The 14,815-nt window shown below is 45.8% G+C and overlaps 3 protein-coding genes across 10 annotated transcripts; all 3 read left to right on the top strand.

Moving 5' to 3' along the window:
* Positions 1-723: 723 nt before the first annotated feature.
* LOC117138093 (putative homeodomain transcription factor) lies at positions 724-5,009 on the top strand. Its single transcript, XM_033299943.1, has 8 exons — positions 724-981; positions 1,573-1,637; positions 1,709-1,848; positions 1,904-2,411; positions 2,462-3,402; positions 3,462-3,640; positions 3,701-4,057; positions 4,116-5,009. The coding sequence occupies exons 2-8, from the start codon at positions 1,612-1,614 to the stop codon at positions 4,599-4,601; spliced, it is 2,637 nt and encodes an 878-aa protein (XP_033155834.1). The 5' UTR covers positions 724-981; positions 1,573-1,611; the 3' UTR covers positions 4,602-5,009.
* Positions 5,010-5,256: 247 nt separating this feature from the next.
* Positions 5,257-7,872, top strand: LOC117138094 (probable methylcrotonoyl-CoA carboxylase beta chain, mitochondrial). The gene is made up of 4 exons (XM_033299944.1): positions 5,257-5,484; positions 5,543-5,796; positions 6,100-6,980; positions 7,036-7,872. The coding sequence occupies exons 1-4, from the start codon at positions 5,359-5,361 to the stop codon at positions 7,509-7,511; spliced, it is 1,737 nt and encodes a 578-aa protein (XP_033155835.1). The 5' UTR covers positions 5,257-5,358; the 3' UTR covers positions 7,512-7,872.
* Positions 7,873-8,053: 181 nt separating this feature from the next.
* LOC117138096 (microtubule-associated protein RP/EB family member 1) lies at positions 8,054-14,799 on the top strand. 8 transcript variants are annotated; one of them, XM_033299946.1, is made up of 8 exons: positions 8,054-8,199; positions 11,356-11,508; positions 11,567-11,712; positions 11,953-12,229; positions 13,465-13,607; positions 13,662-13,744; positions 13,808-13,889; positions 13,948-14,799. In XM_033299946.1, the coding sequence occupies exons 2-8, from the start codon at positions 11,388-11,390 to the stop codon at positions 13,996-13,998; spliced, it is 903 nt and encodes a 300-aa protein (XP_033155837.1). In that variant the 5' UTR covers positions 8,054-8,199; positions 11,356-11,387; the 3' UTR covers positions 13,999-14,799. The 8 variants fall into 8 exon arrangements, with proteins under 8 accessions (XP_033155837.1, XP_033155839.1, XP_033155840.1 ...); XM_033299948.1 differs by having other exon boundaries at positions 13,468-13,607; XM_033299949.1 differs by having other exon boundaries at positions 8,055-8,199; positions 13,808-13,880.
* Positions 14,800-14,815: the final 16 nt, after the last annotated feature.

A 14,815-nucleotide genomic window follows, 5' to 3' on the forward strand; every position in this document is an offset into this window, starting at 1 on the left:
TGACATGAACCTCATTAAGAATAAATGTATATTATAGGGTCGGAAACGTTTCCTTTCAGCAGTCAACTGTTATGTAAAAATCAATAATTTACCTAATTGTGAATGTTCTAAATAAATGTATAATTAAGCCTTCTCCAAAACTGTTGGTCAAAAGAAACATGCAAGATCAGACGGGATTTTCAAGTGTTCTTATTAGCTTTATTTGTATTGATTTCTACAAGAATGGTCAAATTGTAAAGATCGCCATCAAAACCTGATCCACCTAATGATGAATTCGTATAGGCGGATCTCTAGGGAGCGTTTTTGTACTTCACCCGGTTCTCAACTACTTCCTGTGTTATGGTCAAACTACCCACACGCATTATTTGGAGTAAATTTCGGCAACACACACAAAAATGAAAGTCTTGGTATCAGCATATCCTGTATTAATGTTATGTCGGTTTATTCAATATTTTACAATAAAGCTTGGCAAGTGACAAACCAGAAAAGTTCTAATCTATTCGGATATGTGCAACAAAACCCAGTAATGTAGATGTACTTCTTCCCGGAACCTTCCTGGTTTATAATTTGCAGGACAAATTAACAAAAAAAGGAAAGCTTATTTTGGACTTTCAAACAAACAACATGACCGCCATTTGGATTTAAATAGCTATCGATAGGTGCCGTCGGCCAGCTGACAATCCATCCACTGCCTATCGATGATATCTAGCTGAGCAAAATTTACGTATTTGTGAGCACTCACTTTAGTTTTTCGTTAGGAACGGGACGTTTGTTCTGTTGCGCACCAAATCTTTTCGGACTCAATGCAAATGCAAACGCTTTTGCGGCGTGTGTAGTGCATTCAAAATTACCAGATACCCGACGGGATCCAAAGTTCCCAGAGCAGTGGCCCAGGAATTTATGAGACCAGCAGTCAGCGGACACGGAAGAAACTCGCGCCTGGGTGGACAAATATCGATCTGTGACGCGGTTTAAACCAAGGTAAAACCGCCATCCATGAATAAAAAACAGCTCTTCCCACGGGTGCTTCCGCCATGGGGCCACGGTGCGGGTGCTGTGGCCAATTCACCTTGAACCCAGCATTGCAGAAGGGGCCGCATACCAAGTCCAATTCCCTGCGCTTGTGTGTATACCTGCGCCTCTTCCGCATGTGTGTGCATAAACATTGCCGCCCACCCGCCCGATAAACAGCTGTTGGACCGATTGCCGTCCGCTTCCCTAGGTTTTCAAGGCGGTCTGGGCGGAAAAGGGGAAGGCACTGAGGCACTTCTTATCGCGCTATGTGCGTAGGCTTGACGGGGGCGGGCCCGTGTTTGTGGCAAGGCGAAGGTGAAAGTCATCAGCTGATATCGGCCAGTCGCCTGCTAAACCCGTTATGCAGAGCAGCTGTTCGACGCCAACTACATATGTGGGGCAAAATCCCAGCCGCGAACTCACGGAGTGGGTTTTGTGGGGCTTACTCCCCAGTTATATCCGGATAGCGGGCAACTCGCTATCGCAGGCCGATGTAAATTAGAGGCTTTCGCGCTGCAGATGTAAGGCCTAATTGAAGATTTCTTTGTTCGTTCGCAGGCTGCACGACACTTCGAGGGCTTTTATGTGATTATTACTATGAAATTGGATGAAATAGTTGCATGGTAAGCGAACAATGCTTCATTACTCTCTCCCTCTCCGGACTATCAAATTTTCCGCTGTTGAATTTTTGTAGGTACCAGAAGAGAATCGGCACCTATGACAAGCAAGAATGGGAAAAGACCGTCGAGCAGAGGATCTTGGACGGCTTCAATAATGTCAATTTAAAAAACACTAAGCTGAAGACGGAGCTAATCGATGTGGACTTGGTGCGAGGTGTGTTTAACCTGACTGACCCCAATAGTGCCCATAATTAAAACACATTTTTCAGGTTCCACGTTCCCTAAGGCCAAGCCCAAGCAGTCGCTACTCACCGTGATACGTCTGGCCATTCTGCGCTATGTCCTGCTGCCCCTCTATGCCCAGTGGTGGGTCAAGCAGACCACGCCAAACGCCTTCGGCTTCATCCTTGTCCTCTACCTCACACAGTTAACCAACTGGGCTATTTACGTGCTTCACAGCAGTCGCATAGTGCCCCTTGTCTATGAAAAACCGCCAAATGGAACCCTGCTTGAGGCAGAGGCAGATGGAGATGTCTCCGATAAGGATGCAGATAAGGAGTCCGAGGAACATGCCGCCCTCCTCAGCGCCCTGCTTATTCCGTGTGCCCTAAGCCTGCTGATCAGTCTAATCCACTCACAGATTGTAGCCACTAACACCGCCTCGGGCGTCTCTGGCGGGAGTAGCAAGAACAAGCTGCGTCGAATATCGGCAAGCTGCTTAAGTGACAAAGCCGCAACCAGGGAGAACCGGGTGCGACGCCGCAAGAAGTTTGTGCGGTAAGAACGAAGCTGTTTTGAGAACCAAATATTGAATTCCTTCTTTTTAGAGTTCGACAAGTGGAGGCTGACTTGTCCCAGGCCAGCAGTAACATTTCACTCCCAAGAAGAATCGCAACCAGCGCCATCGAAGTGCTTCCCAGACCGGTCACGCCCTTGCCTTCACCAAGCGTTACCTGTGCCACGGTGCCAGAACCCACCACGCCTGCTACACCTTCGCCCTCTGTTATAAAGCGGAGCAGCAACGAGGAGACCTATTTGACAACGACTGCAATCAGCCCACTATCGCAACCGCTGGCAGCCACAGACACATGCTACGATCTCAGCAGAAAGGCAGGGGGAGCTGCTCCCGAAAGCCCCAAAAAACGCAACGTCAACTGGCACACGCCTATTCAGATCTACGCAACCTACGAGCTGGGCGACGAGCCTTGCTCGAGCAGAAAAGTTGCAGCAGAAAGTGCCGTGTCGGTCGGAGAAAGTGTGTGTTCCGTCAAGCCAGCCTACCAGACGCGCCGAAACATCGGGGAGGACGATGGCTTCGAGAGTCTGAATGGAAAGAGCTCTAGTGGAGAGGACAACAACCATTCGCCTTTGCCAAACGCGGTGGCTGTTGCGGCTCCACCAGTTCCTGTTCAGACCAATCAGTTGCGTCTGCGATTAAACACAGCAAACGCCGTGACTGTTAGTGCTTCTCCAACCGAGAAGAAACCCCAGTCGCGCGGCAATGAATCCTCAACGAGTTGCGCGGAATCGGATGAGTGCGATGATGCCGACATTATGTCCAGTCCCGCCTCGGGCTGCAACCAAGAGTGCACAACTTCTGCCACCGACTGGCTGGGGGTGACGACAAATAGCGAAGACTGCAGTTACACCTCTGATCTGGATCACTCTGACGGGGGCTTGAAGCACACAGCCTGTAGCGACGAAGATCCTGGAGAGCTGGATATCACCCCTACCACTATACTAAATCCACATAGCAGCCTGGACCGTAGTAAGTATTACCAATCAAATTGGCATCTTTGATCGCACTATAAAATTGAATTTATAAAGTTAGCTGCACCATTTGGGATCAGCGAGATGCCAAAAAGGCGCAGCTATCCGTGCTGGAGATAGCGTCTTGCATAATCGAACGCGTGGACTCAATGGGCGAGACCAACGACTACATCTACATAGGCGTGGTCTTCTCATTCATGCTCACATTGATTCCCATCTTCTGCCGTCTCTGCGAGGTATGTTGCCGAGAAGGTTTGCGGGAGGGAGCTTACTTATTACTGGTTAAATGCACTCAGGTCACACTCGGGAGCGATGCAGAGAAGGCCAGTGAGATTAGCTACTTCAACATGCCGCAGCTGCTGTGGGAGAAGTCATCGGCATCGTTCTTCACCCTTCTGGGCTTTGCATTCGGCGACACCCAGTGGGAGCGCACGGTATTGGCTCTGGGCTTTGTCCAACGCCTTTGCCTGACCCTCATACTGTTCATTATATTCGCCGTTGCAGAGCGCACCTTCAAGCAACGCTTTCTTTACGCCAAACTCTTCTCCCACCTCACTTCGTCACGTAGGGCTCGAAAGTCAAATCTTCCCCACTTCCGTTTGAACAAGGTGCGTAACATCAAGACCTGGCTGAGCGTGAGGTCGTATTTGAAGGTAAATATACACATCCACGTATTTATCGATCAAAAACATTGAGTTGCATTCGCCATAGAAACGCGGACCCCAGCGATCGGTGGATATCATCGTTTCCGCCGCATTCATAGTAACCCTCCTGTTGCTGGCCTTCCTCAGCGTCGAGTGGCTGAAGGATTCGGTTCATCTGCACACACACCTTACCTTGGAGGCCCTAATCTGGTCCATAACGATCGGGATCTTTCTGCTGCGCTTCATGACCCTAGGTCAGAAGATACAGCACAAGTACCGCAGTGTGTCGGTGCTGATTACGGAGCAAATTAACTTGTATCTGCAGATCGAGCAGAAGCCGAAGAAAAAGGAGGAGCTGATGGTGTCGAACAGCGTGCTCAAGCTGGCCGCCGATCTGCTAAAGGAACTCGAAACGCCATTCAAGATCTCTGGCCTCAGTGCCAATCCATATCTATTCACAACCATCAAGGTGGTCATCCTGTCGGCCCTATCGGGCGTGCTTAGCGAAGTTTTGGGCTTCAAGCTGAAGCTGCATAAAATCAAGATCAAGTAACCTATGCAAGGCGCAGGCCCATCATATTTTTGTAGTACAACTTTTTCGAAACGCTTTAAGAGAAATCTAACACTACACTCTAAATTAGTTAAGTGAATAAATCTAAGCGAGCCAATGTTTATGCATGTCAAGTGATTGTTTAGCTACGTTAACAAGCCCACTAACGACTACGTAAACCAATATAAATTAGTATTTACCTACCTTCTAGAGCGACCTGCACAATCACAAATCACGTCTACGCAAATTGTGCAATACAATGAATCGCATGAAAGTTCTTAGAACTTTAAGCATAAAATCAGTGCACCTATGTAGTTGGCTGTTCATTCTGTTACAGTCTCAAGTTCAATTCCTAAGGCGGTCTCAGCTAGAGTGTTGCAATTAATAAATGTTAGCAAACTATAATAAAAATCTCGTTTAAAATAATATGCTTTTTTTTTTTACTGATATATACCAATTGGATGTTTATAGCTGTGAAAGCAACAAATGGGTTCTACCTTTTTCTTCATTGGGCAGAAATATTAGTCTTTTATATCCTTTAAACTTTATCCTTTTTATAAAAAAACTATATCTATTTTTTCTTTCTGTACAACACCGCTTATCCTCGTTTGCTCTTCGTAATCGATAGTTGACTCAATAGCGATCGACCAGCTGTTGCTGTTATCGTTATCAGTTCGGCCGCCCACAACTGACGTAACTTTCGCCTCCACTCGCGTGGTAATTTTCGCATTTAGCTCGCTTAAAATCCCTCCCCCACAAAATGATCCGGCTTAATGGGCTGTTCAGGAGCTCCTCGAGGGTGCTGTGCAGCCAGGTGCGACTGCTCCACGTAGGAGACGCCAATGTTCTGCCTAGCGAGGTAGACAAGCAGTCCGCCGAGTACAAGGTGCATATAAACAGGCTGTATTTATGTTTACACACCAGCTAAGTCCAAGCTTTTCTAGGAAAATGCCAGCGAGATGGCCAGGTTGGTTAGAGATCTGCGGAACTTCACCAGCCAGGTGCTCAAGGGCGGCGGACAAAAGGCCATCGAGCGACACACCTCGCGAGGAAAACTCTTGGCCAGGGAGCGCATCAACCTGCTCCTGGATAAAGGATCGCCTTTCCTAGAACTCAGTGCTTTGGCCGGTCACGAGTTATATGGCGAAGAGGTGGTCAACTCCGGGGGAATCGTCACCGGAGTGGGACGCGTTTGCGGGTAGGTCTGAAAAATCCAATATGATCGAAGTTCCACATCAGATATTTTAGCGCTTGTATAGTATGTTACGTTAAAAATTAAAGATCGGGATAACTAGCCTAGTCAATCTAGCCATGTCCGCCAGTCTGTCTGTTCGTATAAACGTAGAGATCTCCGGAACTATTCCAGCTTTTTTGTGAGCCTAATACTGAAGGAACTCAACAATGGCGTTATATCTTATTTTAAAGGTGGAAAATAGGTATTCATACATTGTGTACGAAATCGTTTTAAATTATCACAAATAATATGCAACTTTCATTACAGAACTGAGTGTTTGGTGGTGGCCAACGATGCCACTGTGAAGGGTGGAAGCTACTATCCCATTACCGTTAAGAAGCATTTGCGCGCTCAGGAGATTGCCCAAGAAAACCGCTTGCCCTGCATTTACCTTGTGGACTCGGGTGGCGCCAACCTACCGCGACAGGCGGAAGTCTTTCCAGACAAACTGCACTTCGGACGCATCTTCTACAACCAGGCAAATATGTCGGCCCAGGGAATTCCTCAGATCGCCGTAGTTATGGGCAGCTGCACGGCCGGAGGAGCTTACGTACCGGCAATGGCCGATGAGAGCATCATTGTTAAGAAGCAGGGAACCATCTTTCTTGCTGGGCCACCACTGGTGAAGGCGGCCACTGGAGAGGAAGTGTCCGCAGAAGATCTGGGCGGAGCTGACTTGCACTGCAAGACTTCTGGAGTCACCGATCACTATGCCGTGGACGACGAACACGCCTTGTATCTGGCCCGCCAGATTGTGAGCAACTTGAACCTGCCAGCCACGAATTCGTACAACGATCAGCTGATGCACTCAAGTCAAGTCAATTTCCAGAGTGCTACTCCTCCGTCTGCCGTAGAAGAACCGCGCTACGACGCACGAGAGCTGTACGGCATCGTGGGTCCTAATCTTACCAAAAGCTTTGACGTTCGCGAGGTGATTGCGCGCATCGTCGACGGAAGCCGCTTTACGGAGTTTAAGAAGCTATATGGCGAGACCTTGGTGTGCGGATTCGCGAAGCTATATGGCCACACAGTAGGAATAGTCGGAAACAATGGAGTCCTTTTCTCGGAGAGCGCACTCAAAGGCGCCCACTTCATTCAGTTGTGCGCACAGCGCAAGATACCGCTTGTTTTCCTGCAAAACATTACGGGTGAGTTAATATGTGAAGTGACTAGGTGATTATATACTGATATCGATCTCTGTAGGTTTCATGGTGGGCCGCGATGCCGAGGCCAATGGTATTGCCAAAAACGGAGCTAAGATGGTAACGGCAGTGGCCTGCGCTAATGTGCCCAAGTTAACGGTGATAATCGGCGGATCCTACGGGGCGGGCAATTACGGCATGTGTGGTCGGGCCTATTCGCCTCGTTTCCTATACATGTGGCCAAATTCGCGCATCTCAGTGATGGGCGGAACTCAGGCAGCCAATGTTATGGCTCAGATCACCGAAGATCAACGCAAGCGAGCTGGCAAGGAGTTCAGCGAGGAAGAAGCCCAGAAGCTGAAGGCTCCCATTGTGGAAATGTTCGAGGCGGAGGGCTCGCCCTTCTACAGTACAGCTCGTCTGTGGGACGACGGCATCATTGATCCGGCCAACACCCGTCAGATCCTGGGCCTTAGCCTGAAAGCAGCCTTGAACAACGTCGGTCAGGAGACCAAGTTTGGAGTCTTCCGCATGTAAACACAATTTGCATGCTGGAGAAATTTAATCGGAGCGCATTTACAGGCATTTAATGCCAGCCTTTATTTCGAAACTGTTGCATTTATTAGCGTTAAGACAATTGTTAACTGTGTAATGTACAACTGAGTGTTTATTAGGAACAGGGCTTGTTAAATCGTTCAACGCCTATGAATTTAAATTTGCTAAAATATTTTATTTCCTGTGCAATAGAACAAATGTTGATGTCAAAAAGTTACAGCGATTTAACAAATACGGAAAACATAAAAATATTTAATGTATATAATGCATAACAAAACAATTGCTTTTAAACCAGTAAGATTGACACGACAGGGATTAAAAAAAAAACGCCTATATAGTAGCTCAATATATTGCAATATTATAAATACTTTTTCTGAACGTAACGTTTTGATGCTAAACGTTTCCATGCTCTCGTACATTTAATAGTAGTTTTCAAAAATAACAGTCGATATCGCTATATAGTGGATCGCGCACTATCGTTCATCTCTAGCGCTTATCGATAGCTCTCCATGCGGACCTGCGCTGGGCGGCCGATGCATCAGTGTACATCTTACATCCCTAGCGCTCGCTCGTTTAGCTGAAGACGGTTCGTAGAATTAGCATTTCTTTGTTTAAAGCCAGGAATCATTTAGTTCTCCGTCGGCCCGAAGGATAACGACCATCTGATTAGGTGAGTTTATCACAGGATCCCAAGAATGACCAGTTGAATGGCCACTGCATCCACAGTGTGAGTGAGTCAGTGAGTGTATCTCTCTCCGTGTACATATGTGTGAGTGTGTGTGCGGCTCCTCGACTTTTTCGCAAAAAAGCAGAGAAGAAGAAATCGCAAACCTAGAAGTAGCGTCAGCAGAAAAGAAAGTTCATCGGTATGTGGCGATTTAAAATAACTCTGCCGAAAACTTCAAGTGCACACTTGGCCGAATAAATAGCTGTACATCGCGGAGCCTGCGTGCGCCTGTGTGCGTGCCTGTGCGTGTGCGTGTGCATTGTATATTTAAATGTCGCCTGCTGCTGCTTCGCTTCCTCCTCCAAAAATAAAATTCCCTATCCTGGTTCCTTGCAAGTGTGAGTGACTGTCATCTCGGCGAGCATGTGTGTGTGTGCGTGCGTTTGTTCTTGCCACAGACGCAGAAAGAGGCCGCAAAAATTCCGGTGCAGTGTACATATATGGTGGAAGGTGCCCAACCCCTGCTACCTCGTTCCCGATGCTCGGGACGTCTGGAAAAGCGGGGAAACCATATTGCCTGAGTTTAAGCCACCGTTTGGATGACGTCATTCTTCTACGGCTTATCTGTCAAGCCCCCGCATTTCTTCAGATGTCGTGTGTGTGTGTGTGTGTGAGCTGTCCAGTTACCAACGATTCTCGGACTTGTTTTGTTTTCCTTTAGCTCAAGTTACTATTTTTATTGGCTTAATTGATATGGGCTCCGCCGACGCAGCTTTTTGGCCTTCCCGATGCTGCTCCGCTAGAATGCCGGTTTCTTTTCGGTTCCCACTCAAAAAGACTGGGAGTACTCACTCACAGTTTCGAGCGGATTTGGCTCATAGTATCGGAATGTTTATTTGTTGCTCAAACAGCTTATTGTTGTTGACACACTTCCACTCTCAGCAGACTGTATCACACCTGGGGATGTGGACATGTGTTCATAAATATGGTTCAAATATGGAAGTCTCCCAAAGTGGGCTAGAAATGGAAAATCCCGGCTTGGCCACTAATTCCCTGCTTCGCTCCTCTTTTCTGTTTCCCTGGTTCTGCTTAATTAGTTCGCTTTCAACTTCCGCTGCAAGCGCCCACACCCCATACATCCACACTGACTTATCGACAGCCACAACAAACTACACTGGCAAAAAAAAACCATAGGCTGGGTCATCCATTCCGCAATTTCTCGAATACAAATGTCACACATCAGCGACTTACCAACTAGAAATTTTGTGGATATAATGATCTCTGATGAGTTATCAAGCAAATGACTCAATAACACTGTCATAGAAATGATGTGCCTCTCGAAATATGAATCTAAACTGTAACTCATCATTTGTTTTTCTTCATCTTGAGATGGAAATAAGCATTCGTATCAGTTGACTTTTATGCAATGAAGTTCTTTAAAAAGAGTCACTGATTTAAGAGGGATTTGTCTGCACTTGTGTTTAAAATTTCGTTAGTAGTTAGTTTTAAACTGCAAGTTTTATTTCAAATGATAAGTTTTTACCATGAAAATTTTATTTTAAATATAATCTTTATTTTATAAAAAGCTCTACTTTGCAGATACCTAAATGTATTATGATTTTTATGATTAATGACTAATGTTATTTATTTAGAGTTTACTGAATCATCGAATTTCAGTCTTATCCACTTATTGGAAAATAATAAACAGGTCAGTCTAAAACACGGCTGAGAAAGATGCCACTAATATAGTAGTATGCAGGGGAAATATGCAATTGGAATACGTAGTTTTTGGAGATGGAAAAGGAAGCATATGATTATTCCCCTGTGTAGTAATCCGAACTTGTATTTGGGGCACTGCTATTGTTGTGCCTTCTCTGGCGGGGCACTTAAATCAATAAACGAGCAGCAAATCGCTCCGCATTTGAATTGAAGTTCCGCCCTTTCGGGTCAATGCACCGTACACTCGCGCAGCGAAAAGGTGGAGAGTCGGAGTTTTACGGAAACACCGAAAGGCCCACGGCCGACGTGAGTCGGTGTATTTATAGGCCGGCTCCCAAATGCCGGCTAATTCTTTATCTCGCTGGCCCACGTCAGATGGCCCATGCCCATGCTCTATGTTCCTGCTGGCCAGGCTGACATTGATAATGCCAATGACGCGGTCCATGAGTAATCTCCATCTTCGCGTCGCAACGAAGCGGATCGATGTCGCCGCATTGTAGCGAACAGTCCAAGTTCATTGTTCGCCCGTTCCAGTATCCGCGGAGCATTTTCTTTCGTTTGATCGCCGTTTATGCTCTCGTAAGTGTAGAGATGAGGATTTATCTCCTGAAGCTCGGAACCCATATCCATATCTTGAACTTTGACGAAACCAAAGATACTGCTTACTTGTTAGGGTAAGATTGTTTGGGGTCATGAAACGCAGTAAAAAATCAGTGCATATGTTCGAATGCCACTCTGCCACTCTTTGTCTTAGTTCAGTGTTCGTTTTTGGTCCCCGCATTACGTATATTTCGAAAAATAACAGGATGGCGACTAAGTGGTCAAAAAACAGGCCTTGAGAATGTTGCTTTTCAGTAGAGATTTCAGAGGTACAATAGTTTGTATAAGTCCTACCAGTTAGTCACAGAGCGTAAAACGAAGTAAAAGGAAAACGAAAGTAATTTGTACAGTTTGATTTCGTTTTGCAAATTGAGTTTTATCAAGAAAGTATAGTTTATCGGTAATCCAGCCAGAAGCACGTGGGATATACAGAGGTGGTAAGTGCATCGGGCAGATTGGTATGCTGAATCCGGGAAGTAAGGCAATTAGCTTTTGGTGTGGAAAGGCCTATTTGTGGTTCGGTCTGTTCGGTCCAGAGCCGCCAACCAGCCAAACTACTTTCGAGGAACAAATTCTGCAGATTGTGGAATGAGTGAGCAACGGTAACATGTCCAATAACAATCATTTGGCGTTCCCGGTTGCCGTTTGCTTTGCTGATGACTATCGTGATCTTGATATTGAGCACGCACATGGGACACGCTTCAATGCACCCCGAGCCAAAACAATTATTAGCCGCCGCAATTAAGAGCCGTTCATGGCGCTAGCACTCCCACACGGACTGCATGTAGAGCCGGCACTGTGCAGTTACCAACTAACCAGCCTTTTGCATCTCCGTTTCAGTGCCGCTCAATAAACCTGTGGACACCACCAACATGGCTGTTAACGTCTACTCCACAAATGTGACGTCAGAGAATCTCTCGCGCCACGACATGCTAGCTTGGGTTAACGATTGCCTCCAGTCGCAATTCTCAAAAATCGAAGAGCTTTGCACAGGTAAGTGGGCTTGACTCGTCTAAAAAGTGCTGGGATCAACCTACGCTTCCACTTCTAGGTGCCGCTTACTGTCAGTTCATGGACATGCTGTTCCCCAATTCAGTGCCCGTAAAGCGTGTCAAATTTCGTACCAATCTGGAGCACGAGTACATACAGAACTTCAAGATATTGCAGGCGGGCTTCAAGAAGATGTCTGTGGATAAGGTACATATGCGCCTGCTCGCTTACATTACTTTTCTATTTCTCGAACCTTTATTTAATTTTGACACACAAATCCACCCGATCCGAAGAATGTAGAGTGGACATGGGCACGGTACAGTGGAAGCGCTTAAAGCGTCGCTAAATGCACATGTCCACTGTACCAATAAACTCTTGTATGTTGTGACTAACTACGGTTTCCGTTACAAATCAACTTCACGACTACGCAACCACCGACAACCACAGATCATTCCAGTTGATAAACTGATTAAGGGACGCTTTCAAGACAACTTTGAGTTCCTTCAATGGTTTAAAAAGTTCTTCGACGCCAATTACGACGGTCGCGAGTACGACCCCGTGTCTCAGCGGGGCGGAGTCAAGCTGGGCAATGGCAACGGACACGGCAGCAACGGAGGCAGTGGCGTGGGCAGCAGCAACAACGATCTCCATCTGATGCACCGGCGACCATTGCAGGCTCCACCTGCTGGCGGACGAATGCCAGCACGGGTCATCGCTTCAACTGGTACGGTTCTGTCGAAGCCACGAACTCCGGTGGGGAAGAGCCATTTGCTTGCCATTTCATTTGAGTTGCGAAGCGAACGAACGTGAAGCACGCAGCGGAACCAGGCAAAACTGGGATACCACACAACACCACACAAAACTTCACCAACCCCACTGGCCTTGAGCTGCTGGAGCACCAAGTACTACACAAAACGCACACACATTCAGTCGCATCAAAGCACAAAGCACACATGTCGGAGGATCTGTTGTTGTCCCACATCCAACCCACTAACTCCTCTTCATACCCGTTCAGTGATGGGAAATACCCAAATATTTGTATTTATATAGAACCGCGACTTGCACAATACTTTTGAACCCATATTACTTAATACTTAGGCAAATGTGGACGGATTCCCAACTGCAAACTTGTATGTCGACAAGAATTCTGTATTCCAAGGTTAAACGCAAAAAATAGTTTAGATCTTATCTTTGGAAGTAGCTAAACCTGGGATCAATTTAACTGAAAATCCATCCCCATCATTGCAAAGTTATTATTTATACACATCTTTTTTATCTGGTGCTTTGGCTGGCCAAAGAGTTCTGTTTCCCAAGTTCATACTGTATGTTTGTTTAATCTTTGTTCCCATTGCATTTGGATTCACCACACGCTCTCTCACCTGTTTGCATATCTCTCGCCCATTTTACTTTTAGATTATACCCATTGACAAATTAATCAAGGGTCGCTTCCAAGACAATTTCGAGTTTTTGCAATGGTTTAAAAAGTTCTTCGATGCCAATTACGATGGCAGGGATTACGATGCCAGCGCGGTGCGCGAGGGAGCCCCAATGGGCTTCGGATCGGGAGCGGTAAAGTCACTGCCCGGCACGGCGGCAAGCGGCGTGTCCAGCAGCTATCGACGTGGCCCATCGGCAACGACACGCCCAGCAATGACGCCTGCAGTGAAGCCCAGTATGTTGTTTTGGTTTGGTTCCCAATTGTATCCTCCTATCGCTATCTCTTCTTTCATTATCGTAAGCACTATCCACATGGTCAGACAATTGTACATATCGCATGCCCAGGTCCATGTAGATTTTGTCGCAGTTAAGAAACTAAATGCACATCCTCCAAGTAAACACAAAAGCACGAATAGAAGACACAAGCTGTCTGTGCTTCACGTTTGTTGATTCCTTATGCTTCTATACATACCTCCGGCCTGGATGTTCGCATACTAAACCCGACCGTCTTGACCATTCCAGCAGTATCCAAGGTGCTGCCGCGCACGAACAACGCAGCCCCAGCGAGCAGGTTAAACGCCGGTGCCAACAGCACGGGCACGGTCAAGAAGAACGACGCGAGCAATTCAGTCAACAATCAGCAAATAGAAGAGATGTCTAACCAGGTGGGTCAAGATCAAGAAAATGAGAAAAAAACCGGTACTAATTTTATGGATCAGGTCATGGATATGCGCATAAACCTGGAGGGATTGGAAAAGGAGCGTGACTTTTACTTCTCCAAGTTGCGGGATATTGAAATTCTGTAAGTAATTAAATCAACCGGTTCAATTAAGAACGACATGCCTACTTGCTATTATGTTCCTAGTTGCCAAGAAGCCGATGACGCCGAGGCGCATCCGATCATACAAAAGATTTTGGACATCTTATATGCGACTGAGGTAGGACAAGTCTGTACTCTTTTTACCCGGCTCTGCAATCGCTTAGACTTATATTTTCTATTTGCAGGATGGTTTTGCGCCGCCTGACGATGCCCCACCAGAGGACGAGGAGTATTAATTTGAAACGTGAAAGAAAACCCACTAAATTCATTTGCTGCATACATATTCAAAACATAAGTCAAGAAGCATGATGAAGGGGACAGAGTTTATTATTTAGACAGAAACCAAGAAGACGTTAAGCAAAAACCGAGAAGAAAAAGAAGAAGAGTGTTTGATTTCCTAAGCCGAGGCTGACAACAGAATCTTTGATACGAACGCAGTCGCTCAATAGATAGAGACGGGATTTTTTTTCGATTCAAAATTGTACCCACGAAAGTTTTGCTGCTGTTGCCGATGTGTGTGAACCATCAACCATTTCATATTTAAATTGTTTGTATATTAGCGGAATAAACGAACCAAATCTCGATATCTAATGGAAAGCACCAGCCTACCCTTTTCAAAATTAGTTTTTGAAAAGTTCACAGACTCGTGACTAAGAAAATTTAGAATGCTCAGCTTGCAAAGTTACTTCGAATTAGCTTAGCTCTTTGTATCACATGGTTTACATGGTTGATTTATATCCTATTAAGCACATTTATAATTTTTGTTTAAGTAAAACTTTTCACTAGCTGACTTTAGTCGTTTTGAGTGTTGTATGTAGTAGATCACAAGAGCCGAATTTGTCTAATCTGAAATTATGTTAAACAAACGGTATTTTGTACTTTCGATTTATATTTTTAAATACTTGGCTTCATAACAAAATGATTGTATAAAATAAGTGATTTTTGCTCTCAATTTTTTAAGTTCTATATTTATGTGTAAAACAGGCAGAACTCGTTAAAAAGTTTGAATAAATGCGAACGTCCTTCTATTTTCTAAACACACCTTTTTGATTT

This window comes from Drosophila mauritiana, chromosome 2R (genome assembly GCF_004382145.1).
Source record: "Drosophila mauritiana strain mau12 chromosome 2R, ASM438214v1, whole genome shotgun sequence".
NCBI classification, from domain to species: Eukaryota; Metazoa; Arthropoda; class Insecta; order Diptera; family Drosophilidae; genus Drosophila; species Drosophila mauritiana.

What these genes read in the sequence shown, in the direction of transcription:
- LOC117138093 (XM_033299943.1), top strand. Translation starts at nt 1,612, where the DNA reads ATGAAATTGGATGAAATAGTTGCATG. An exon ending in CGCCGCAAGAAGTTTGTGCG is followed by an intron (nt 2,412 to 2,461) that starts GTAAGAACGAAG and finishes CCTTCTTTTTAG; the next exon opens with AGTTCGACAAGTGGAGGCTG. An exon ending in GCGTGAGGTCGTATTTGAAG is followed by an intron (nt 4,058 to 4,115) that starts GTAAATATACAC and finishes CATTCGCCATAG; the next exon opens with AAACGCGGACCCCAGCGATC.
- LOC117138094 (XM_033299944.1), top strand. Translation starts at nt 5,359, where the DNA reads ATGATCCGGCTTAATGGGCTGTTCAGGAGCTCCTCGAGGGTGCTGTGC. An exon ending in GGAGTGGGACGCGTTTGCGG is followed by an intron (nt 5,797 to 6,099) that starts GTAGGTCTGAAA and finishes CTTTCATTACAG; the next exon opens with AACTGAGTGTTTGGTGGTGG. An exon ending in TTTCCTGCAAAACATTACGG is followed by an intron (nt 6,981 to 7,035) that starts GTGAGTTAATAT and finishes CGATCTCTGTAG; the next exon opens with GTTTCATGGTGGGCCGCGAT.
- LOC117138096 (XM_033299946.1), top strand. Translation starts at nt 11,388, where the DNA reads ATGGCTGTTAACGTCTACTCCACAAATGTGACGTCAGAGAATCTCTCG. An exon ending in ACGGGTCATCGCTTCAACTG is followed by an intron (nt 12,230 to 13,464) that starts GTACGGTTCTGT and finishes TGACCATTCCAG; the next exon opens with CAGTATCCAAGGTGCTGCCG. An exon ending in TTGCGGGATATTGAAATTCT is followed by an intron (nt 13,745 to 13,807) that starts GTAAGTAATTAA and finishes TTATGTTCCTAG; the next exon opens with TTGCCAAGAAGCCGATGACG.